Source organism: Saccopteryx leptura, chromosome X (assembly GCF_036850995.1).
Source record: "Saccopteryx leptura isolate mSacLep1 chromosome X, mSacLep1_pri_phased_curated, whole genome shotgun sequence".
NCBI lineage: Eukaryota > Metazoa > Chordata > Mammalia > Chiroptera > Emballonuridae > Saccopteryx > Saccopteryx leptura.
The window spans coordinates 24,375,174-24,400,346 of NC_089516.1; the positions used below are offsets into that span (position 1 = coordinate 24,375,174).

A 25,173-nucleotide genomic window follows, 5' to 3' on the forward strand; every position below is an offset into this window, starting at 1 on the left:
GAAGCCTAGCATTGCTTTGCAGGGGTCCCCAAACTTTTTACACAGGGGGCCAGTTCACTGTCCCACAGACCATTAGAGGGCCACCACATACAGTGCTCCTCTCACTGACCACCAATGAAAGAGGTGCCCCTTCCAGAAGTGCAGCAGAGGGCCGGATAAATGGCCTCAGGGGGCCGCATGAGGCCCGCGGGCCATAGTTTGGGGACGCCTGCTTTAGAGGCATATAATGCATTCTATTTTAAACACTGCGGAGCCTGTAGGATGTTCAGATGGAGATGTATCGTAAGTAGCTATAAGTACAGTTCTGGAGATCAGAAGAAAGATGTAAGATAAAAATAAAAATGGGTCGAGTCTTAATGGTCGTTAAAGTAAATGAAGGTACTCAAAATATCTATAGAGAAAAAAGAGAGAATTAAAAAATGTAACACCAACATTTAAGTGTTGTATACAGCAAAGAGAGCCTATGTTGATTATTGCTAAAATTCTCAAATTTGTATCTTAAGTCACTACCATCTGCCCCAGCACTTAAGATTTTATACCCAGCTATCTACTCCATATCTCACCTGGATGCATAATAGGCATTTCAAATGGAACAAGTCGACATCTTCTCAAAATATGTTGCTTTTGGAGTGCACCCCACTTCAGTAAATGGGAAATGGGTCCCCCACTTTCCAGTTGCTTAGTCTAAAAACTGTAGACTTCTTTGACTCTTTCACACTTAAATCCAGTCCATTATAAAACCTTTTATGTTCTATCCTCAAAATATAGTGAAATATAACCACATCTTCTCACATTCACTGCTCCTGTTCTGGTCTAAAGCAGTCATCTCTTGACTGAATGATGACAACAGCCCCTAATGGTTTCACTGCTCCCTTTCAGTGTATAGTAACAGAGGGGCTAGGTTAGTCAAAACATGCCATTTCTCTGCTCAAAACTTTCCAGTCACTCCCACGTCATTCAAAGTAAAAGCAAAAGTCCTTACAGAGACCCATAGGGCCCAGTTTAATCAGATCGCATTACCTCTCTGAACTTCTTCTCTACTACACTCCGTCTGTTGCCCCTTTTCTATCACACTGGTCTCCTTAAGGTTCCTCCAATTTGCCAAGCATATTCCTTCCTCGGGACACCTTCCCTGACATGGCTCACATACTCAGGTTCTTTAGGTTTTGCTTAAATGTAACCCTTTCAGTGAGACTTTTCTTAACTACCATGTTAAAATAACACATTTCTTCCACATCTGTCTCTCTCTTCTCAACTCCTTTCCCTCTTTATCACGATCTGCTACACCACACATTTCACTATTTCATCTGTTATAGCGTGTCTCCCAATTTCACCTTCCCAGAATCTGAACTTAATGAAAGTAGGAATTTTCACCACTGTATACCTACTAACAAGAAAAGACTTAGCATCAAAGCATTCATTGAGTGAGTGAATGGATTCGTAGGCTGTTTAGGACAGATGACATATACTGAGCTCTTTCTGTGTGCTAGCCATTGTCCCAAGCACTTTGCACTTAATTCCATTTGCTAGAGAAACAGGAGAATTACAAGGTATTATCATTCTGGAAACCAAGAAAGGGGAAGTCTCACAATAATTTGTACTATCACATCTAATATTACTTTATTCACCAATTCATATCTGTTCACAGAGATGAAAGATCAAGGAGTGAACTTGCAGAGGCCTTTATAAGTTAACATGCACTCTATACGGAATCGGGTCAGGAAATCAAAATACAGTATTTGCCCACACAAGTTACAACGATAATCTCTGTTCTGATCTGTATTGTTAAAACAAAATATTTTCCTACATTGGTGACAGCAATGATCTCTGTTCTGATCTGAATTGTTAAACGACAGAATTTAGTTGAGAAACAACTTATTCTTTTATTCATGAATGATAGAGAATTTCCTTTTTATTTACAAAATTTGGCAAACCTCCTTTTGAAGTAATATAGCATATAACTTTTATAAATGTGCCTTAAACTACTTAGGTATATGTAGACTAAGATGGTCCAAAGGAAGAATGTCTACAATTTTCTGTGATGATGGAAACCTTCTGCTTTGTTCCGTCCAACAGAGAAATCAATAGATGCATGTGGCTCTGAGCACTTACTAGGTGGCTACTGAGATGGAGACAACAAATTTTCAATTTTATTATAACAAATTCACATTCCAATAGCCACTTGTGGCTACCGGCTACCCTCCTGGACAGCACAAATCTAGAGGAGGAGGAGGAAGAGGAGGAGAAGGAGGAGGAGGAGAAGGAGGAGGAGGAGAAGGAGGAGGAGGAGGAGAAGGATGTTACTTCATTTCTGGGTTCAGCTGGGCAAGATCTTGGATTAAAAAAATCAAATTGCAAAAGGTCACATAAAGAGTTTTCTTGTTCTTTATTTATCTAGTAAAAGATTTATAAGAATGTAAAGAGAAGCCGCAGCCAAGTTGAATTTGTGCAGTTGACACACACAGCAAACATAGAATGCGAACTTCTAATGCAAAGGTATCATTAGCTCATAGAGAATACAGCTCTCCCGGCCTCATAGCACATCCTCTAAGCCCCACTGGCCCATTATTACTCCAATCCTATGTGCATACACTGTATAAACATACGTACATGCACAGACGAGCTGCATGGATATACTGTATTTTCTCCAAGCTCTGAGTGGTTATCCCTCCAGGGCACTTAGCGCTGTCCAGCTACAGCTTGCCAGTTTATGACTTTATTCTTACATGCCCTTTGACATTCTGAGGACTCCATCCCAAGTCCTAGGAGTCAGAGGTGCCTTTGGGACATAGTTCTGGCTCTAAAACTCCGGGATGCGGTTGCTTTCCTGATGTAAGCACTGCCTGTCCCCCTTCTTCTGCTTGCTGGAATTCACACGTTCCGAGAAAAATGCCAAGAAGAGCATGGAGTCTTTAGGGATGACACTGCTGAGCCACGGAGCCATCAGTATCTGCCTGTCCCTGAACTTCTCATTAAGGAAGACAAATAGATATCTATGAGGCAAGTTACTAAACTTGGGTTTTCTGGCAGTTGAAACCAAGGCCATCCTAATGGATACATCTTTCCTCTGTTGATATTGGCAAGTCAAAGCATTTCTGGTTAGTTGTTTTTTGTTAGTTCATTTACCTGTTTAATCAAAAATGTTTTGGGGCCCTGGCCGGTTGGCTCAGTGGTAGAGCGTCGGCCTGGCGTGCAGAAGTCCCGGGTTCGATTCCCGGCCAGGGCACACAGGAGAAGCGCCCATCTGCTTCTCCACCTCTCCCCCCCTCCTTCCTCTCTGTCTCTCTCTTCCCCTCCCGCAGCCCAGGCTCCATTGGAGCAAAGATGGCCCGGGCGCTGGGGATGGCTCCTTGGCCTCTGCCCCAGGCACTGGAGTGGCTCTGGTCACAGCAGAGCGACGCCCCGGAGGGGCAGAGCATCGCCCCCTGGTGGGCAGAGCGTCGCCCCCTGGTGGGCGTGCCAGGTGGATCCCGGTCAGGCGCATGCGGGAGTCTGTCTGACTGTTTCTCCCCGTTTCTAGCTTCGGAAAAATACAAAAAAAAATGTTTTGGGGATAGTTACTATGTGGCAAGCTAAGTGCTAGGCAAGGTGGTGGATAAGCAGCCAATGTGCATACCCTCACAGAGATAATGTTCTCATAGGAGAGTAAGTCTAGTAAACAGTTAACCCAGAACAGTGAGATAAGCACTATGTTAGGGGGGCCAAAGAGCATGGGCTTGACAGTTGGTGGTCAGAGAAGGCTTCCTGGAAGAATTGGCATTTACACTGAGACCTGGTCATTAGGTAATTGAGAAGACAAAATATGGCTATGAGAAAATGACAGTAATTCCTTGTAACTTAACTGTGTTGGGATGGGGAAGGGGGGATGGAAGGGAAGTAGAAAATTAGGCTGGAGTTTTAAAGAAAGGCCAAATTATGACCATGAAGTTAAAGGAGTGTGAACTGGCCTGACCAGGTGGTGGTGCAGTGGATCGAGTATCGGATTGGAATGAGGAGGACCCAGGTTCGAAACCCCGAGGTTGACTGACTGAGCGTGGGTTCATCCAGCTTGAACATGGGCTCAATGGCTTGAGTGTGGGGTTGCTGGCTTAAGCGTGGAGTCATAGATGTGACCCCATGGTCACTAGTTTGAGCCCAAAGGTCGCTGGCTTGAAGCCCAAGGTCACTGGCTTGAGCCTAGGGTCACTGGCTTGAGCAAGGGGTCACTCATTCTGCTGTAGCCCCCCTGGTCAAGGCACATATGAGAAAGCAATCAACGAACAACTAAGGAGCTGCAACGAAGAACTGATGCTTCTCATCTCTCTCCCTTCCTGTCTGTGTGTTTCTATCTGTCCCTCTCTCTGACTCTATCTCTATCTCTGTCAAAAAAAAAAATAATAACAACAAAGTGTCAACTCTCTTCAAATAATAATGGATAGGCCACTAGAGGCTACAAGGAGGGAAACCAGTTAGATGATTGGTGTCACTCAGGTAAGGCATGGTATTCGAAGAATAGGGACAAAGGGAAGGGACTGCATTTGAAAGCTATTTAGGCAGTAAATAGTTTTGTAACCGTTTAGCTTCCGAGGTTATGAAGGAAGAGTCAAGCAGGAACTTCTGATCTGGATAATTGAATGGGCTGTGGTATGGTTCACTGGAGAGGGGTCCTTTGAAGAGAAGTAGACGGCATTTGGAGATAGAGGTGGAAAGAGGGCAAGGATAAGTTCAGCTTGGGCCTATTTGGTTTGAAGTTCCTTGGGGACATTAAAATGGAAAGAAATCAGGAGGATATGCAGGTCTGAAACTCAAAAGATCCTTCTTGGCTGCAAATAGTATAAATGGATAGTCATCAGCAGATTGAAAATATACCAGTGGATGAGTTTTCAGAGTATATAAGAGAAAGGAATAAAAAAGAACTTTAGAGGCATGAGTCAAAATTAATTTGGCAAATTGCACATTCTGTATGTGCCAGTGAAAAATGTAATCTGGCTTCTAACATTTTATTTTACTTTACCCATTAGAGAAATAACTACATAATCAACTATATACTCAATAAATAATAATCCAAGTGGTAGCTTTTTAGGGACCAAATAAAAAAATGTAAACAGCCCTGGCCAGTTGGCTCAGCGCTGACCCAGCATATGGACATACCAGGTTTGATCCCCAGCCAAGGCACACATGATAGGCAACCATCTGCTTCTCTTCCTCTCCCTCATCCCCCCTTTCTCTCTCTTTACTCCTCTTGTAGTCAGTGGCTCAATTGGTTTAAGCATCAGCCCCAGGGCACTGAGGATGGCTCGTTGGTCCATGTCAGCCTCAGGTGCTAAAAATAGCTCAGTTGATTCAAGCATTGTCCCAAGACAGGGGTTGCCAAGTCAGGGTGCCTATCTATCTCCCTTCCACTCAGTTAAAAAAAAAATGTGAACTGGAAGCCCTTCTTCTGAGGAATCCAAAGACCTTAATAAAGTGATCATAAGAACTGAAAGAGCTGCTCGGAGATTGAGGGAGTGTGAGAATGTGGAGAGGGGTCTGCCAGAGAGGGGGCGTCAGTGAGACAGATCTCCCGTGAGACCCTAGTTTTGTTCCATGAACGAGCTTTTCTTTTTTTTAGTCCCTTCTTAGTTTACAGTATTTAAATCCACCAAATTAATTTCTGATCTTATTGCATTTCCAAAGAAGCTTCTCTTTTGTGTGTGTGTGTGTGTGTGTGTGTGTGTGTGTGTGTGTGTGAAAGACAGAGAAAGTCAGAGAGGGTGACAGATAGGGACAGACAGGAAGGGAGAGAGATGAGAAGCATGAGTTCTTTGTCATGGTAACTTAGCTGTTCATTGATTGCTTTCTCACATGTGCCTTGACTAAGAGGCTACAGCTAAGACAAGTGATTCCTTGCTCAAGCCAGTGACATTGCACTTAAGCCAGTGACCTTTGGCTCAAGCCGTCAACCTCGGGGTTTTGAACCTGGGTCCTCTGCATCCCAATCCAACGTTCTATCCACTGTGCCACTGCCTGATCAGGCAAGAAGCTTCTCTTTGAATAGCAGGTATTTCCCATTGAGATCTAAATACTGACTCTAAGATAACCATCAATTGCATATGAATATGTCTTCCTGAGCCTACCAGGCCCTTGTTTAAATGAACAAACAGATACCAGATCTGTATTGGGAGCAGAAGTCCAAACCTTGCCAAGGAAAAGGAGGCCTTCTTCCCATCAGGATCCTTTTGATTAGAGTTCAAAATACAATGCCCAACTTCAGGTTGAATCTTCTTTCCCACGGTCACCTGGAATTCAGGACTAGAGCTGCTCTGTTCCCCTAGAGTCACCAGCTTTAATTTATTTCACAGTAGTTTCCACCCTTCAATCTCTAGCTCAATTTCAAGATCTACTTGGTCTCTTGGTCTCTTAATTTCCATATAGCCATAGGTCATTACTTGTAAGTTTCTGCTCTTAGCGCAAATTTATTTATTTATTTTTAAGTCCCTTGATGGTGGCCTTCTCTTCTTATGAAAAGCCATCTGGCTTTTTCAGTAATTCATGTCATCATCTGGAACTCATTTATGTTTCACTGTGGTCTTTTTCATTATTGTATACGTACTATTTTTGCTCATTTTCAGACAGAACTGAGTGCCCAATAATCCTTAAGTTATCCTAGCATGAACAGGGTAGCACGAACTACTTCATTATGCAAAGAGAGTCATCATTCAAACACTATATACCACTGCCCCATTCCAACACTTGGTTCGGGATCTTCAAGCAAGAAAACCTACATCCTCAGGGAATTTAGACTGATGTGAAGAACAAGTATTGAACAATTAGTTATATAATTCATCTTTTTATTTCTAGTTAGGATAAATGCTAATGACAGGTAAACACAAGGGGTGAAGAGAGTGGATAAAGAGACAGGACCTAGTTTGGGGAGATGATATCTCTAAGAGCTGTTAATTCCCACACACATATAATGAGAAATGAAGCTATGAGTCATGTTACATGACACAGATTTTCCCATTGGGTGTGTGGAGTGATGACATTAGGGACAGCTCTAACTCCAAAGTGACTTTCTTGTCAGATTAAGGGTTGGGGTAGCATGTGCTATGATGGAATAGAACAATGGTTCCTTGGGTAGAATCTCAAAGTAGACTGATGAATGGTCCTTTTAGCTACAAATCAGTACTTTTGGCTTTGTGTACTCTTTTAGTTATGTGACTACCTTCCTTACTGCAGAGAAATTATGTTATATAACTAGGTCCTTTATCTTTAAAATAAGAGGACTTAGGCCAGGGGTCGGGAACCTTTTTGGCTGAGAGAGCCATGAACGCCACATATTTTAAAATGTAATTCCATGAGAGCCATACAACGACCCGTGTACATTATGCATTATCCAATAAAAATTTGCTGTTGTCCCGGAGGACAGCTGTGATTGGCTCTAGCCACCCGCAACCATGAACATGAGCAGTAGGAAATGAATGGATGGTAATACATGAGAATGTTTTATTATATTTTTAATGTTATTATTTTTTTTATTAAAGATTTGCCTGCGAGCCAGATACAGCCATCAAAAGAGCCACATCTGGCTCGCGAGCCATAGGTTCCTGACCCCTGACTTAGGCAAACCTGTGAGTTTCATTAGACTTGTCATCTTGGGTCCTCCCAAGCCTGGATTAGCAAGACTGAGAAAACCAATCTGCACTGCCCACCCAGCATCACCATGCCACCATTATAGCCCACACTAGTTTTAGAAATAATGCAGTTCATACCTTTTCTGAATGCTTGCCCAAGAGGCGTTGATGTTCTCTGTTATCATGTGGACTTTTCTGGTATCGTCTGCGGAATAATCCCGGAGAAGTTTCAGGGCCAAGTCATTCGCCACGTCCACATTTATCTTCCACTGGCGGAGGTCTTTGGCCAACTGCTACAGATACGTGTGGGGAAGAGAATGGGCGTCAGTTTGCTCTGAAACCTCTAATTGGAGTTCCCTTTCTGTCCTCCTAAAAATGATTCATTAAATTAAAAAAAACCCACATTTATAACACATGCTTGTTATAAAAAATGGAAAAAAAACCCTTATGCTACATCATCTGTATACTGCTCATGTGCCCACCACCCAAAGGCAGATCTTCCGTCACCATGTATTTGGCCCCCTTTCCCCTTCACTCCCTCCCGCAAACCCTTTCCACTGGTAACCACCACATTATTGTCTGCGTCTATATTTTTTTGTTTGTTTTTCTTGTTTGTTCATTTTCTGCTTTCAGGTTTATGTTCCACATAAAGAACAAAATCACATGGTTTTTTACTTTTTCTGTCTGACTTATTTTGCTTAGAACAGTGGTCCACAACCTTTTTTGGGCCACGGATCAGTTTAATGTCAGAAAATATTTTCATGGACCGGCCTTTAGGGTGGGACGGATAAATGTATCACGTGACCGAGACAAACGTCAAGAGTGAGTCTTAGACGGATGTGACAGAGGGAATCTGGTCATTTTTTAAAAATAAAACATCGTTCAGGCTTAAATATAAATAAAACGGAAATAATGTAAGTTATTTATTCTTTCTCTGTGGACTGGTACCAAATGGCCCATGGACCGGTACCAGTCCGCGGCCCAGGGGTTGGGGACCACTGGCTTAGAATATTCTCAAGATCCATCCATGTTGTCACAAATGGCAGTATTTCATCTTTTCTTATGGCTGAGTAGTACTCCATTGTATGTATAGAATTACATACTTGAGCCCTATATAATTTATTAACCAATGTCACCCCAATAATTTAATTAAACAATGAAAAACCTAGTATAAAAGTATATAAAGATCAAACCTTAAAATGCTTCATAAGTAAACTTCTGAATCGTCAGGTTACGACATGTCTACATGACCGCTTTTAACCTATCAGGTGATTTAGTCAATCATGACTATAAGCTAACCCAGTTTTCATGACAAAAATGTTTCAAGTGCAGCACATTGAGTAAGAACCAGAATCAGGTATTACAATTAAGTAGCAATTAATTAGAAATAAACTGAGCTCAATTGCTTTTAACGGGGGGAGAAAAAAAGTATAAAAAATAAGCTCCCATATAAATGTAGAGTATGTGACATATACCAACTTTGAACAACAACAAAAAATACCTCATTTCTTTCTTTCCCTCTTCATTAACTTGTTGAATTGTTTATGTAATTAGTGCCATCTACTGGCATTCAACTAAAGCTGCATTGAGAAAACATTGAACATCAAAGGAAAAGTGCTATTATTCCAGTTATAAACTTTTTTAAGGATCAGTTTATTCATAATACTTTAAAGGGGGTGGAAGTTGGGAGGTTGGGAGGATGGGTGAAAAAGATGAAGGAATTAAGCAAAGGAAAAAAATTTACAGACGCAGAAAACAGTGTGGGGATTGCAGGAGGGGAAGGAGGTGGGGGAAGTAGAAGAGGTTGGGGGGGTAAAATGGACGGTGATGGAGGGAGACTTGGGGAGGTGAACATATATAATACAATGTACAGATGAAGTGTTGTATGATTGTTCACCCGAAACCTGTATAATCCTATTAACTAATGTCAGCCCAATAAGTTAAAAAAAATTTAAATCCTATTTTAGAATTAGAATAAAAAGGCAAATATAAGAATCTTGCTAAAGCAAATGACCTCTGCTTTTTTTTGTTGTTGCTTTTGGCAGTTGACTATTATCAAACTATGCATTTCATTACTCGAAATGTCATACATCAAAAAAAGGAATAAACCGACAAAAAGTTTCTCTGCAAGCATATTAACCCCAGATTTTTATTAATCATTGCTGCAAGTGCATGGAGAAGGCTTTTAAGCATGAAGATAATATTAAATTGCAGTCTGACCTCTGGTGGTGTAGCGGATAAAGCGTCGACCTGGAACACTGTGGTCACTAGATTGAAACCCCAGGATTACCTGGTCAAGGCACATATGGGAGTTGATGCTTCCTGCTCCTCCCCTCCTTCTCTCTCTCTCTTTCTCTTTTCTCTCGAAAATGAATAAATAAAATCTTTTTTAAAAAAGATAGTATTAAATTGCTAAGATAGGTACATCAAATCCACATGCTGGGTTAAGCCATTGATCAATGGACAAAAGAAGAGAAAAAGATACATGGTAGGAATAAAAATCTTTATTAACTAAGATAGAAAAAGAAGAGATAGAGGTGTTCACCTGAGACCTATGTACTCTTATTGATCAATGTCACCCCATTAAATTTAATTTCAAAAGAACAAAGAAGAAGAAAAAAGAGAAATGATTTCAATGTTTTATGAGAAGACATTAAAATAACATAACACATCAATCCAGTGGTCTCCTCTGCAGTAAATGTGTATAGAAATCACAAGTAAAAGAAGATGTATACATATATATAATTTCTATCTGAACCATATTTCTTAAATCTTTAAGAATACATAGCCATGAGCTAGAAGGGCAACAGAAGAAATTGAAAATAATTGAGGTTTCTAAAAAGGGTAATTATTTCTGTTTTAACAGTTGTCCTTTATATTACTGTGATATTTATATAGTAATAAAAATCAAATACTGGTGCTTTTAGCACAGTTTCAGTATAATTTGGTAGACTCCTGTGCCTTGAAAATGTATAATCTGCATATAATCTGGCATTTCTCAGTGAACTAGATCATCTTGTTTTGGAATCTAATAAAATATTTGCATTTACTGCATATAGTTAACAGATTCAGATAACCACACTAATACTGATCAGCTAAAGCCGGTATCACTAACTTTTGCTAAGAAAGCAGAAAGAGTTTTTAAAGATTCAGAGTACGGTTGCTGCGCTACAAAGAAATTCCAGTTTATCCGTGTGGAATGCTCGCCTTTCCTGATAGACTCCTTTCATCCAGCTCCCCAGTGCCTATTTCCCACTTTTCAAATCCTCACACTGTGCAAAAAGCATACAGACCAAGGGCAGTGGCAGGATTCAAATAACTTAACAATTGCTTCTCTGCCCTAATGACCACTTAAGTATAAAAAAAGATATACCGAAAGGTAGTTTACTATTTCATGCATTGAATACTCAAATAAGAATAAAAGAGGTATACAAAACTAGATTATAAAAGTTTTAAATATTAATGAAAAAAATAAAATAATACTGTCAAAATACAATAAAACTGTTATCTAATATTTCCATACTGTTTCTTGATTGGCGTCCTCACTTGCAATTTTTTTTTTATGGACGGAGTGAACATTACTACGGGCACTTAGAATACGCTGTTGCACAGATGAACGATAAAGAAGAGTAAGGAATGTAAATTTGTGATTTCCACATTGGGCACCCACCTTAGAGAGAACCCTGATTACAAATGCCATTTTAACAACCGGTTCACCGAACTCAACAAAAAATTAGGTATAGGTTCTGCTGAACTGGTGCGAACTGGCAAATCCCACCATTGCCCAGGGACTTCCCCTTTCTAGAAATTTTATAGGGCAATGTGAAAGAGAATATCACAGGCTGAAAATGGCATCATGTGTGCTAAAGCCCATGATATAAAACCTAGGTTTAATACCTCACCTAATTGCTGTTTCTCTTTCTCCCAGAAATATGATCTTCATTAGCCCTCCTGAATTTTCTAGCCAACACCAAAGAGGTAATCTGTCACATGGGCCCTCTCCACCACCACCAACCACCACCACCACCACCACCCCATAGAGAGCAGAGGCCGTCTGCATGATAAAAAGCTTGCCTGTTCCCTTTCCCCCAAAGGAAGAGGGCCCATTGTAAAAATAATCCTTTCTTTTTGTTTATAGCTTCATTGCCCCACACTTCTTCCTACCAAAACCTTCCATCTTGAACAACTACAAGTGTCCTTCTAGTTCAGGGGTCGGGAACCTTTTTGACTGAGAGAGCCATGAACGCCACATATTTTAAAATGTAATTCCGTGAGAGCCATACAATGACCCGTGTACGCTATGCATTATCCAATAAAAATTTGGTGTCGTCCCGGAGGACAGCCGTGATTGGCTCCAGCCACCCACCATGAACATGAGCAGTAGGAAATGAATGGATTGTAATAGATGAGAATGTTTTATATTTTTAACGTTATTATTTTTTTTATTAAAGATTTGTCTGCGAGCCAGATGCAGCCATCAAAAGAGCCACATCTGACTTGCAAACCATCGGTTCCCGACCCCTGTTCTAGTTGCTAGCTGGGATGCCTCCTAATCCATAAATCACTTAATGAAGACAATTAGAACTTCAATTATGCTAAGTTGGATTTGTTTTTCTAACAGTACAAAATTACTTCCCCTTCCCTTCACTTTCTCACTTAAGCCAAGTCCACAGTATTAAAAGAAATGTATACTAAGATATGAAAGACCAATTGGCCCCTAGTATCCAGAGGATGGTATTTGCATTTTAAAAGGAGAGTTAATTACCTATCATCTATTAAATCTCTCATTGGTAGTATAAGAATCCATACAACTTAGACCAATGACTTGGTTACTTTTTCCTGAGGTAATTCCTTTTTAAGAAGGATGCAATTGTTAACGATATACTTATTATGAGTCAACATCAAAGCATTACATGTATAGACAGGAATATAAAATATACATTAAAAAATTAACAAATAATTAAAATCATTTCTTTTTATCTAGAAAAGGGGATTAATATTGGAAGCCACCCCTCACTTTTTGGTTGCTATTTAAAATCTAGATATAAGAGGGTATATATTCTTTGGTTCTAAACTACAGATCATAATATATACCTAAAAGTACAAGTTTAAAAGTATGCTAGACTCTTCCAAAGTCTTGAAGGAAGTAGCAAGCTACAGTTAAATTAGAGACTTCATAGTAAAAAAAGTAGTAAAAGAGCGAGGCTGGGTTTCAAATCAGAGCTTTCTCATATACTTTAATGCTTGAAAGGCAAACAGGAGCAATATCATTTTCTTCAAATCTGTATTCACGCCCTGGCCGGTTGGCTCAGCGGTAGAGCATCGGCCTAGCGTGCGGAGGACCCAGGTTCGATTCCCGGCCAGGGCACACAGGAGAAGCGCCCATTTGCTTCTCCACCCCTCCGCCGTGCTTTCCTCTCTGTCTCTCTTCCCCTCCCGCAGCCAAGGCTCCAATGGAGCAAAGATGGCCCGGGCGCTGGGGATGGCTCTGTGGCCTCTGCCCCAGGCGCTAGAGTGGCTCTGGTCACAACATGGTGACGCCCAGGATGGGCAGAGCATCACCCCCTGGTGGGCAGAGCATCGCTCCCTGGTGGGCGTGCCGGGTGGATCCCGGTCGGGCGCATGCGGGAGTCTGTCTGACTGTCTCTTCCTGTTTCCAGCTTCAGAAAAATGAAAAAAAAAAAAAAAAAAAAAAAGTTAAATACAAATCTGTATTCACAATGAAACTCAGATTTTTATACATAGGAAAATCTTGACAAGGTGTGAACCTTTACTGAATACTGCCTAGATTTTACAAGAATGTAGGATTAATAAAAAAAACAAACAAAAAAACCCCACCTCACTGACTTTGGCTAACAATGACTCGGCTAAGGTCCATACGGAAACTCAAAGTCTGTCAATTGCAGCCTTCTTTTCTCCCTTCTTACAGACATTCACCAGAACAGACCGGTTTTCCTTCCTCCTAAGTTAGTATGTTGACCACCTTGGGCTTTAACCAAGTGTCATTGACACTAGGAACAATGACCTTGACCAGCTTTGCTTACTACTGTGAAATTTATTACTGGGAGTACTCTAGACCACAGAAAGAGCGTACATTCAAAAATACAATAGAATTCACACACACACACACACACACACACACTTTCTTTCTGAATTCCATTTATAATGGTATACACTACAGGGAAGGCTTGTGTGGTGATCATAGAATGTGAAGTAATTTAAAATACTGTTAGCACTAGCCTACAAAAAGAGATTATTGTGTGTGTGTGTGTGTGTGTGTGTGTGTTTCCTATGAAGAATATAAAATGCTAAATTCTCAAATGACTGTGGCCCCAATCGGGAAAGAATTACTTCATATTCAAAGCTAAAATGATGCCACTGCAGAATATGCTTAGCATTTGCTTTCATAAGTATTTTCAGTGTCACAATCCTAGGGTACCATGGGACAGCTTGAATTAATTTCAAGAATGTTGAGTATTAAAATTTTTCAGTTTTAATGTTTGTTATCTATTTTTTTTTAATTTTTTCTGAAGCTGGAAACGGGGAGAGACAGTCAGACAGACTCCCGCATGCGCCCGACCAGAATCCACCTGGTACCCCCACAAGGGGCGACACTCTACCCACCAGGGGGCGATGTTCTGCCACTCCGGGGCATTGCTCTGCCATGACCAGAGCCACTCTAGCTCCTGGGGCAGCGGCCAAGGAGCCATCCCCAGCGCCCGGACCATCTTTGCTCCAATGGAGCCTTGGCTGCGGGAGGGGAAGAGAGAGACAGAGAGGAAGGAGGTGGGGGTGGAGAAGCAAATGGGCACTTCTCCTATGTGCCCTGGCCAGGAATCGAACCCGGGTCCCCCACACGCCAGGCCAACGCTCTACCGCTGAGCCAACCGGCCAGGGCCTCTCTTATTTTTTTTATCTGTAAGAATTCTTTGTAGGGATATTGACCGTACACACTGCAGAAAAAATGAAGGAAGAGAAAGAGTAGTTGGAAGTTTAGACAACAGAATGAGTTGGCTGGGTTTGAATCCTGGCTTGGTAGCTTACTAGTTAAATGACAAATGGGCAAGTTAATGATACTCTCCGTGCCTTAGTTTCCTCCTTTGTTAAAAAGGGTATATTAATAGTACCTACCTTGACAAATGATTATGAAGATTAATTTAGAAAATCCAGGGAAAACACTTAGAATGGTGCATGGCATCTCTGAAGCATTAAATATTAGCTATAATCATCATCATTATTACAACTCTCATTACTACTACTACTCTAGTAATCCTACTAATGCCCCTTTTTTTGTGAGACAGAGAGAAAGAGAGAGGGACAGACAGGGATAGAGAGACAGGAAGGGAGAAAGATGAGAAGCATCAACTCATAGTTGTGGCACTTTAGTTGTTCACTGATTGCTTTCTCATATGTGCCTTGACTGAGGGGCTCCAGCCAAGCCAGTGACCTCTTGTTCAAGCCAGTGACCTTGGGCTCAAGCCAGCAACTTTGGGCTTTAAACCAGCAACCTTTGGGCTCAAGCCAGCGACCATGGGTCATGTCTATGACCCCTCGTTCAAGCCGGTGACCCTGTGCTCAATCTGGCGACCCTGTGCTCAATCTGGCAATACTGCACTCAAGCTGGATGAGCCCACAACCAAGGCAGAAAACTCGGGGTTTTGAACCAGGTCTTCAGAGTCCCAGGCTGATGCTCTATCCACTATGCCACTGCCTGGTCAGACATTGCCACCATTTTTAATGAACCACATACATTCACCACAGGGTGAGTCCACTGAATGCAGAGCAGAAGACTTACTGGTTGAGTCTGTCTATAATGTGGAAACTCTAAAGAGCTCCCTTTAATTCAGAACATAAATGTGAGCACATAGACCTATAATTAGAAATCACAGGTTGAGTATTATTTAAGCTTTCTTATAAAATGTTTTGAGATATTCACATACAAGTGAAATTAACTTTTGCTCCAGATGATCTAGATTTTTAAATTTTTGAATGGAGGTGATTCAAAGGAGCTTCCTTTCTTGAAAGGCCATGCAGAATAATGAAACAGCATCTTCCCAGGGAGTCCCGCTAGGCCACTGGTGTTGCAGTTCGACCTGAAGGAAGTCACTAACCTTTTAAGTTCCAGTTCTGTTACCTGAGACATAGGATGGGGCTACATATTCTGCTTATGCCTTAGGTTTGTCATGAGGTCAACATCAAAATCGACTTGCCTGGAAAACCATAAAATGGGATCCTAATATATTTATGGACAAAAAGGTAAACAAATTGGGTTTCTCACCCTTTGGAAACATGAACTATGAGATTCATAAAGATTAGCTCTGTGAGCTAACAGCTAAGAGTTATTTGCTCTTAGATCCATTATCTGCCCATCTCCTACTCTACTCAGTACTGCAGGTGGACTAACCACTTGAGAAGTAAGAACTTCCCAGGATTTCTGGCTAGCTGGCTTCCAGCTGGATTTGGCTGGTGAGAGGCCCTGGTGGCAGACGGAAGACACGAGGAAAGTAAAACTACAATGTACCTCCCCTCTTTCCATGAGGGTAGAGTCCTCTTTGTGTCTCCATCTCCCGCTGGACAGACCTTCCCTCTGGAGTTTCAGTATGTGTTGTGCAGCCCCCAAAGTGCTCATGTCAGCACCAGCTGGCTCTGGGTCCTGGGATTTGGTAACACCTGTTGGCCTTCCAGTCCTTGAGGTGCAACAGCTTCCTGATGTTGCTAAATTCCAGGTTGCCTCCCCATCTCTTAGTGGGCTTCTCAGCTCTTTCGTTAGCCATGAAGCCCATGTTCTGCATTGAATTCCCTCTGTTTAAAATACCTGGTAGGATTTCTAGACTGGATCCTGATGATACGAACTGAAAGAAATCTCACCGCAAATGACCCTACCTACAATCACACAGAAGAAATTTAACACACTAGTTATATTAATTATCTTCTCTGTGCCTCAGTTCCATAAAATATCAGTATTTCATTAATCATAAATGTTGCAAAACATCACACTTTACACCTCGCATCTTTCTCTCCAGTCCCAGAGGAAGAGGTGACTCTTGAGTTACGGGAAGCGGATTCTTTCATCTGAACACTCATCTCTTCTGGGTGTGTTTTCAACCTCTTGTCTCTTCATGAGATCTTTCTCCAGGGCCTTTAAACACGAGTCTCTTCCCCATCGTTAAACAACAAAATCTGCTCTACCTCATTTTCTTTCCCTTCACAGTTAAGCTCCGTAGAAAGCAATTTATTCATTACCTCAGCTTGATCACAATCCTGCCACTCTATAATTCATCAAAATCAAGTTCTGCCATCGCCATCCCACTTCAACTATTCTGACAGAAGCCACCGTGGCAAATGGGATTATTTAGCCTCAATCCTTTGCCCCACCCGATAGTCATACCCTTTGCTATGTAACTTTGAATTTCCTGAAACAAAAGGCTGTTTGCTTTCCAGCCCTTGACAATGAATGAGCTTGGCCATAGGACTTACTTTACCTAATCCCAGTGGGATGTTAATAGAAGAGACACAGGCAGAGGTTTAAAATGTGCCTCTGCAGCGGAGTTAGTCCTTTTGTACTTCTGCCATCACCAGGAGACCAATATGTCCTGCTTCTTTTTGGAGAAGGGTGAGTAACATGCGCAGAAGAGCCACCCCAATCGACCTGCAGCCTAGGGCAGTGCCATCCCAGCCAAGCTGCAAACTCATTTTGAAGTTGCCACCAATGGTCAGTGCCTGTGGCAAGTCTGACGCTCATTTGCTTGATTTATTTGCAGCAATTGGCGTTATTGACTACCGTTCTTGAGGCTCTAGTCTTTCTTGGTCCCTGCTCTTTGGGTCGCCTCTATGCTCAATTATGGTTCACATTTTTCTTTTTCTGCTTGTCCCTTAAATGTTGATGTTCCCTAAGGCTCTGTCTGCAGCCCAATCTTCTCCCTCTGCAGTTTAAGTTAGGCTCCAACTGGAGGAGGAGGCAGGGAGCATACCATAGTGAGGCTGCATCAGAATTTCCCCTTATATCCAAATCTTCCACCTCCATTGCCACTGCCTTTAGTTAATCCCTCATCATTTTGTTTGTGACAGAGAGAGAGACAGACAGACAGACAGGAAGGGAGAGAGATGAGAAGCATCAATTCTTCATTGCGGCACCTTAGTTGTTCATTGATTGCTTTCTCAAATGTGCCTTGACTGGGGGGGGGGCTACAACAGAGCGAGTGACCCCTTGCTCAAACCAGTGACCTTGGGCTTAAGCCAGCGATCTCGGGCTTCAAGCCAGCAACCATGGAACCATGGGGTCATGACGACAATCCATGCTCAAGCCAGCAACCCCGTGCTCAAGCTGGTGAGCCCGCACTCAAGCAGTTGACCTCAGAGTTTCATACCGGGTCCTCCGCACCCCAGTCTTATGCTCTATCCACTGCACCACCATCTGGTCAGGGTCCCATATCATCTCTTGCTTGGACTCTGTAATAACCATTTCATTAGCTCCCTCCTTCCACTCTCAGACCAGTTCTTCCATCCACAGACAGAAACTCAACAGAGCTTTTCAAAATGTAAGTAGAACCACATTTTACTTCTGGAAAACCTTGCAATGGCTCTCTAATACCTACAAGACATGTTCGAAACTCTTCTTGGATTACATGGCCCTCAAATGTATGATCCTTACTTACATTATCATTTTCATTTCTGTTAACTCCTTTCCTCCATTTCCTTTTTTTTTTTACCCAATCCCATAATTGCCCATATGAAAACACAATAACTCAGAAAGGTTAAGTGACTTGTTGAAGGTGACATATCTAGTCAGTGAAAGAGGTATAGAGAAAAATGCAGGTTTCTTGACTTCAATATTCTAGTTAAAGGAGATACACTTTCGTATAAAAGAATTTAAGGAAGATGATCGGGTTTACTATAATTGAACTTTGAAGAATATAAAATAATCTCCTTGATGAGTAGAGCAAGTTTGGAAAATGACTGTGGATAATAAAGTAAGACATTGCCAAACAAAGACAGCAGAAAATAATCTATTTTTGGTTTATTAGAAAAAAATAATCACTAAACAATTTACTTCTAAGTATGAATTAATGTTCTATAAATCTTTACTGGGGAAAAGAAACACAATTTCCTTCTTGCTTGTGTGAATTAAAATGACCTATAAAACCCCTTTATGGATTTATAATAGAAACGTTAAAATATCTGTAAAGAAGCTATTTCAAAAGTAAATCCTCTCACCATTAACTCGAAGACTCATCTGTTTAAACCTCTGACATTACCAAACAACTGTTTCAGAAGGTAACACTCTATACAGGGGATACTATTTAAGAAAATGGCACTCATTTTCCAGCTTACTGGAAAAGATTAATCTTTTCAATAGCTCTGAGGACTACACACTAAAGTTGTTACTTTTTTTGTCCTTTCAACAATGACTACAAGCTGAGAGCAGGCTAGTAAATGTGTTATCGGCCAACCCATTAGAGTTCCATTATTTTCTGTCTTACATGGCTTCATGTAATGAATTTTTATAATTAAACTAATGGCATACAATTTATCCCCCCACCCCTTACTTTCAGGCCCCATTTCTCTTTCAGCTTCTTTGGAATAAGTTTTGTACAGAAAAAAGGGAGGAGAACCCTCCAAGTGCTTCATTACCTTAATTTCATTATGACATTTTGGAAAGCATTCTCTTTGGCCTCTCATGTTAATTTGCTGTGTTTATTAAAAGGCCTAAGGAAGCAGTGTTGTAATTAACAGATCACCCAGCTACCCCAGATATCTAAGAGAAATTAGTTGGAGAGAATGACTCCAGAGAGAATGCCAGAGGACAGATCCCCAGAAAGTGGGATTTTCTGGACTATTTTTTAGATCCCATAAACTTACCATGGTAGATTGCATTATTGTTCACAAGTATTCTTTTCATGCCAGAGGATTACACATCTGTGTGTTCCCCACTGAATCAGGGAAGGCAATGTAACTGATTTTGGGACTTGTCACTTTCATGCAGAAGGTTTAAGAGCTAATGACATTATCCACTATGTTCCCTGCCTCTTTGATCATGAAATTATATATTAAGATGCAGCTGCCATCAGCCATGGTCCCTAAGTGACTAAGCTATGTTGAGCTCCCGTGTGAATCTGCAAGGGGTATGTAACATGAATAAATTACAAATTTTGTTTTGGACTCTAGGTTTGGTGATTGCTTGTTACTGTGGATTAGTTTAGCTTATCCTGACTGACCTCTCTACTTAGGTTTGACCCTGTCTCATGGAGCACGGTCATTCTTCAATCTCCAGACATTTTGGAACCAGGGTCAGAAATAGAATAAGCTAGTGTAATGACACCATAAAAACTAGGTCCCACTGTTAATAAAAGTTGAGAAACTATTTTTAAAGCAGTTTAAAAATTTGAAGACATAAGAAAAGATGACATGTACATATACCTTTTCAATGAAACTTAATTAAAATATAATTTACAAACAATAAAATTCACTCATTTAAAGTCTATAATTTTGTGGTTTTAAGTATGTTCACAAAGTTGGGAAGCCATCAGCATAATCGAATGAATGTTGGAACATTTTCTTCATTCTCCAGGGAAACCCACACTCACTATTAATCACTCCCTCCTTCAGCTTTTACTGGATATTTATATAAATAGATTTACAAATAACTGTTTTTTGTGACTGACTTCTTTCACTCAGCATAATGCTTTTGTGGTTCATCCATGTTATAGCAGCACTTTATTTATTTTTATTGCTGAATAATATTCCATTGTTGGATCTACCAGATTTTTTGAATCCATTCATTAGCTGAAGACATTTGAGTTGTTTTCTACTTTTTGGCTATTACAAATAATACTGCTACCAATGTCTGTCTAAGAGTTTTGTGTGGACACGTATTTTCATTTCTCTTGAACGTGGCACTTGTATTTCATGGAGTTATTCCCACCAGCAGTGTATGAGTGTTCCAGTGATTCCAAATCCTTGTCAACACTCATTGTATTTTCCTAATGCCTAATGGTGTTAACCATCTTTTCACATACTCATTGGCCATTCATATATCTTCTCTGTAGAAATGTCTATTAAAACTGTTGTTGATTTGTAACTGACTCATTTATCTTTTTTTGTTTCAGTTGAACTATAAGAGTTCTTTATATTTTCTGGATACAAGTACCTTATCAGATATATACTTTGCAAATATTTCCCCTGTTCTGTGGGTTGTTTTTTCACTTTCATTATGATATCACCTGCAGCAAAAAAGATTTTAATTTTTTTAAATATGTTTATTTTATTGATTTTAGAGAGTGAGGATGGGAGATAGCAAGAGACAGACAGGAACATCAATCTGTTCCTGTCTGTGCCCTGACTGGGGATCAAACCGGCAACCTCTGTGCTTCAGGACAATGCTCTAACCAACTGAGCTATCTAGTCAGCGTCAAAAGTGTTTAATTTTGATGAAGTCTAGTTTATGCATTTTTTCCTTTTGTCATCTTTTCTTTTGGTGTCATATGTAAAAGAAAATTGCCTAGCTCATTGTATTCCTGTGTTGTCTTTAAGAGTTTAAGTTTTAGTTCTTATACTTGGCTCTATGATCCATTTTAGAGTAACTTTTGCATATGGCGTGAGGTGGGGTCAAATTTCATTATTTTGTACGTAGATATTTAGTTAGCCAAGCATGAGGTTTTGAAGCCTATTCATTTCCTATTGAATTGTCTTGGTACTCTTCTCAAAAATCAATTTACCAGAAATGCAAGGATTTAGTTCGGGACTTTCAATTTAATTTCATTTTACTATATGTCTACCTTCAAGTCAGTACTATACTGTCCTGCTGACTTTAGCTTAGCAGTAAGTTTAAAAATTAGGAATTATGAGTCCTCCAACTTTGTTCTTTTGTCAAGATTGTTTTGACTATTCTTAGTCCCTTCCATTTTAGTATGAATTTTAGGATACACTTGTGAATTTTTGCAGAAAAGCCAGCTAGGATTTTGGTAAGAATTGTGCATAATCTATAGATCACTTTGGGGATATTGTAATTGAAACAACAATAAATCTTTTGATCTGGTAGCATGGGATATTTTCCCATTTATTTAGCTCTTTAATTTCTCCTATGATTCTTCTTTAATTTCTTTCAATGTGTTGGTATCGCACCCTTCTTATTCTTAAGTATTTTATTTCTTGATACCATTGTACAGGAAATAGTTTCCTGAATTTTATTTTTCATATTATTCATTGCCAGTGCATATAAGAAAAGTAACTTTTGAATTTTGATCTTGCATCCTAAATATGCTGAATTGATTTATTAATTCTAATATTTTTAATGTACTTCTTAGGATTTTCTTTTTTTTTTTTTTTTTTTAATATTAAGGTGACCAACTTTTTTTTTTTTATTCATTTTAGAGAGGAGAGGGAGAGACAGAGAGAGAGAGAGACAGAGAGAGAGAGAGAGGAGAGACAGAGAGAGAGAAGGTGGGGAGGAGCTGGAAGCATCAACTCCCATATGTGCCTTGACCAGGCAAGCCCAGGGTTTCGAACCGGCGACCTCAGCATTTCCAGGTCGATGCTTTATCCACTGCGCCACTACAAGTCAGGCCAGGATTTTCTATACATAAGATCATGTCACCTGCAAATAGATATAGTTTTACTTTCTCCCTTCCAATCTAGAAAGGAAGTAAAATTCTTCTCTTTCTTTGCTCTTGCCTGATTGCCCTGGCCTGAACTTCCAGTACAGTGGTGAACAGAAGCTGTGAGAGCAGACATCCTTAAAGGAAAACATTCAGTTTTCCCCTAAACATGATGTTAGCAGTAGATTTTTCTTAGATGTACTTTACCAGGTTGAGAAAGTCTCTTGTACCATTTCCCTAGACTGTCATGAAAAAACACCACAAACGGGGTGGCGTAAAAGAAGAGAATTAAGTGTGTCAAAGTTCTGAAGGTCAGATCCCAAATCAAGGTGTCAGCAGGCCATGTTCCATCTGAAACTTACAAATAGGGGAGAAGCCTTCTGCCTTTTTCTAGCTTCCGGTGGTAGCTGTCAATCTTCAGTGCTCCTTGACTTGAAGCTGCATCTTTCTCCCATCCAACTACTAACCAGGCCCGACCCTGCTTAGCTTCCAAGATTAGACGAGATCCGGCGCGTTCAGGGTGGTATGGCCGTAGACTGCATCTTTCTAATCATTGCTTCTTCTGCTATATGATGTTTTCCCTGTGTCAGTGTCTTTACCTGATATTCTTCTCTCTGTGTCTGTCTCCTTTCTTCCTTTTGTCAGGATATCAGTCATATCGGATTAAGGGCCCACCAGACTCCAATATGATCCTATCTTAACTTTATACACACAAAGACCTTATTTCCAAATAAGGACATATTCACAGGTACCAGAGTTTGGGCCTTCAACACATCTTCTAAGGGGACACTATTCAACCGACAACACAATCTATTCCTAATTTGTTGAGTGTTTTGTTTTTTTTTAATCATAAAAGGGTTTTGGACTTTTTCAAATGCTTTTTCTGCAACTATCGAGATGAGTATGTGGTTTTGTCCTTTATTCTACTGATACGGTACACTACATTGATTGCATCTTGTATGTTAAAATAAAATAACCTTGTATTTCTGAAATAATTCTTACCTGATTATGATATACAGTCCTTTCAATATATTGCTATATTAGGTTTGACAGTATTTTCATGAGGCTTTTTTAGTGTACACTCATAAGTCATATTGTTCTGTAGTTTATTTTTCCTGTGGTGTTTCTGGTTATGGAATATTATTTCCTCTTCAATTTTTTTGAAGAGTTTGTGAAAGACTGATATTAGTTCTTTAAATGTTTAGTAGAATTCACCAATGGAAGCCATCTAGGCCTGGGTCTTTCCTCGGTAAATGTTTTTATGTTACTGATTCAATTTCTTTACTTGTTAAGGTCTATTCTGATTTCCTTTTTTTCCATATATAATATCCTCCTATAATTGTTTTATTTCTGAGGTTAGAAGTTATGTATTCTTTCATTTTTAAGATTAGTAATTTGAGACTTTTCTCTCATTATTTCCTTACTCTAGCAGAAAAATTGTTAATATTTTTGTTGATCTTTTCAAATAACTAACGTTTGGTTTTGTTGATATTTTCTCTCATTTCCCTTTTATTTCACTGATTTCATATCTTTACTACTTTCTTCCTTCTGCTTGTTTTAGGTTTAATGTTCTCTTTTTTTTTTTTTTCTAGTTTCTTAGGTTGGAAGTTTGAGTCACTCAGTTGAGATTTTTCTTCTTTTTTAATACAGGTAACTATAGCTATAGATTTCACTCCAAGCACTGCATTAGCTGCATCCCCTAAGTTTCATTATATTGTGTTTTTTATTTCCCATCATCTGAAAATAGTTTTGCATTTCTTCTGTGATTTCCACTTTGACCTAATGGCTATTTAAGAATCCAGTGTGTCATTTTCTCACATATGCTTTTTTTTTTTTTTTTTACAATTTTACTCTTGTTATTGATTTTTACTTTCATTCAGTTATGCTCAGAGAAACTACATTGTATGATTTCAATTCTTTTCAATATACTGAGATTTGTTTTATTGCCTAGCATATGGTCTATCCTGGAGAACATTCCATGTGAAATTGAGAAGAATGTGTAGTTTGTTATTAATGGGTGGAGTGTTCTATAGGTTACTGTTAGTTCATAGGTCTTATTAGTTCATAGGGTTTTTCCAAGTCTCCTATTTCCTTGTTGATCTTTTGCCTACTTGTTCTATCCTATTTAAAATGAGGTACCGAAGTCTCTGTTTTGTTGAATTACAATTTCTCCCCTCAGTTCTTTTAGTTTTAATGTCATGTATTTTTCTTAATTCTTGTCTTTCTTTTCCTCAGAATGGAATTAAGATCTGTCTTCAAGTTCATTGATTCTTCTGCTAGCTTAAGTCTAATGTTGAGCTCTTCCAGTGAAAATTTCATTTCAGATATGTGCTCTATCTGGTACAGAATCTCTATTTAGTCCCTATTTATAATTTATATCTCTTTACTGACCTTCTCTATTTGGCAAGACATGTACGTAGCCTTCTAGATCTCCCAGGAATATGTCAGAGCTTTTCAAAGTCCCCTGAAGACATCTCACTCCCCAGATACTCTTTTTAAGTTTTTGTCCAGACGCTGATTATCTCCATCGGTAACACAGCCTCAGACACCTGCTATTTAAACTACTGCTGCTGGATTGTTTTGAATAAGCACTCTGGGGATAAGGTTTGTTTCTGGAGAGTTGGCTCAAAGTCAGGTCAAACCAATGACAAGGCCTTGTGTACAGGTTTATTCAGATCAAATAGCGATAATGCTCTAAATATAAAATGGGTGTTTTTGAGGAACTCCAATCCTGGTCTTTCCTTTCTGGTGGCTGTAAGACTGCTGATTTTCACGGATACTGTGTAGCTGGGAAAAAGTGATGGAACTAGGCCAAGTTAAAAAGCCTCCAACCCTGCTGTTCTTACTGAAGCACAGCAGTTTACATATTGTTGCCAACCTGTAGTTAATTTCCAGAATTCAGAAAAGGCAATTTTGACAATCTTTACAATTTGTTGCTTTTATGAAGGAGTGGATTTATAGAGTGGCCACATTATATTTTCAAGCAT

At 39.9% G+C, this 25,173-nt stretch overlaps 1 protein-coding gene across 8 annotated transcripts in view; it reads right to left on the reverse strand.

Annotated features, from left to right (window-relative positions):
• The window catches only part of DMD (dystrophin), a 1,890,745-nt gene that overhangs the window by 632,635 nt on the left and 1,232,937 nt on the right, over window positions 1-25,173 (reverse strand). For all 8 annotated transcript variants that reach the window (XM_066356826.1, XM_066356825.1, XM_066356822.1 and 5 more), the window contains one exon: window positions 7,731-7,885. In XM_066356826.1, coding sequence (XP_066212923.1) covers window positions 7,731-7,885 — 155 coding nt within the window. The remainder of the gene's footprint in view (window positions 1-7,730; window positions 7,886-25,173) is intronic.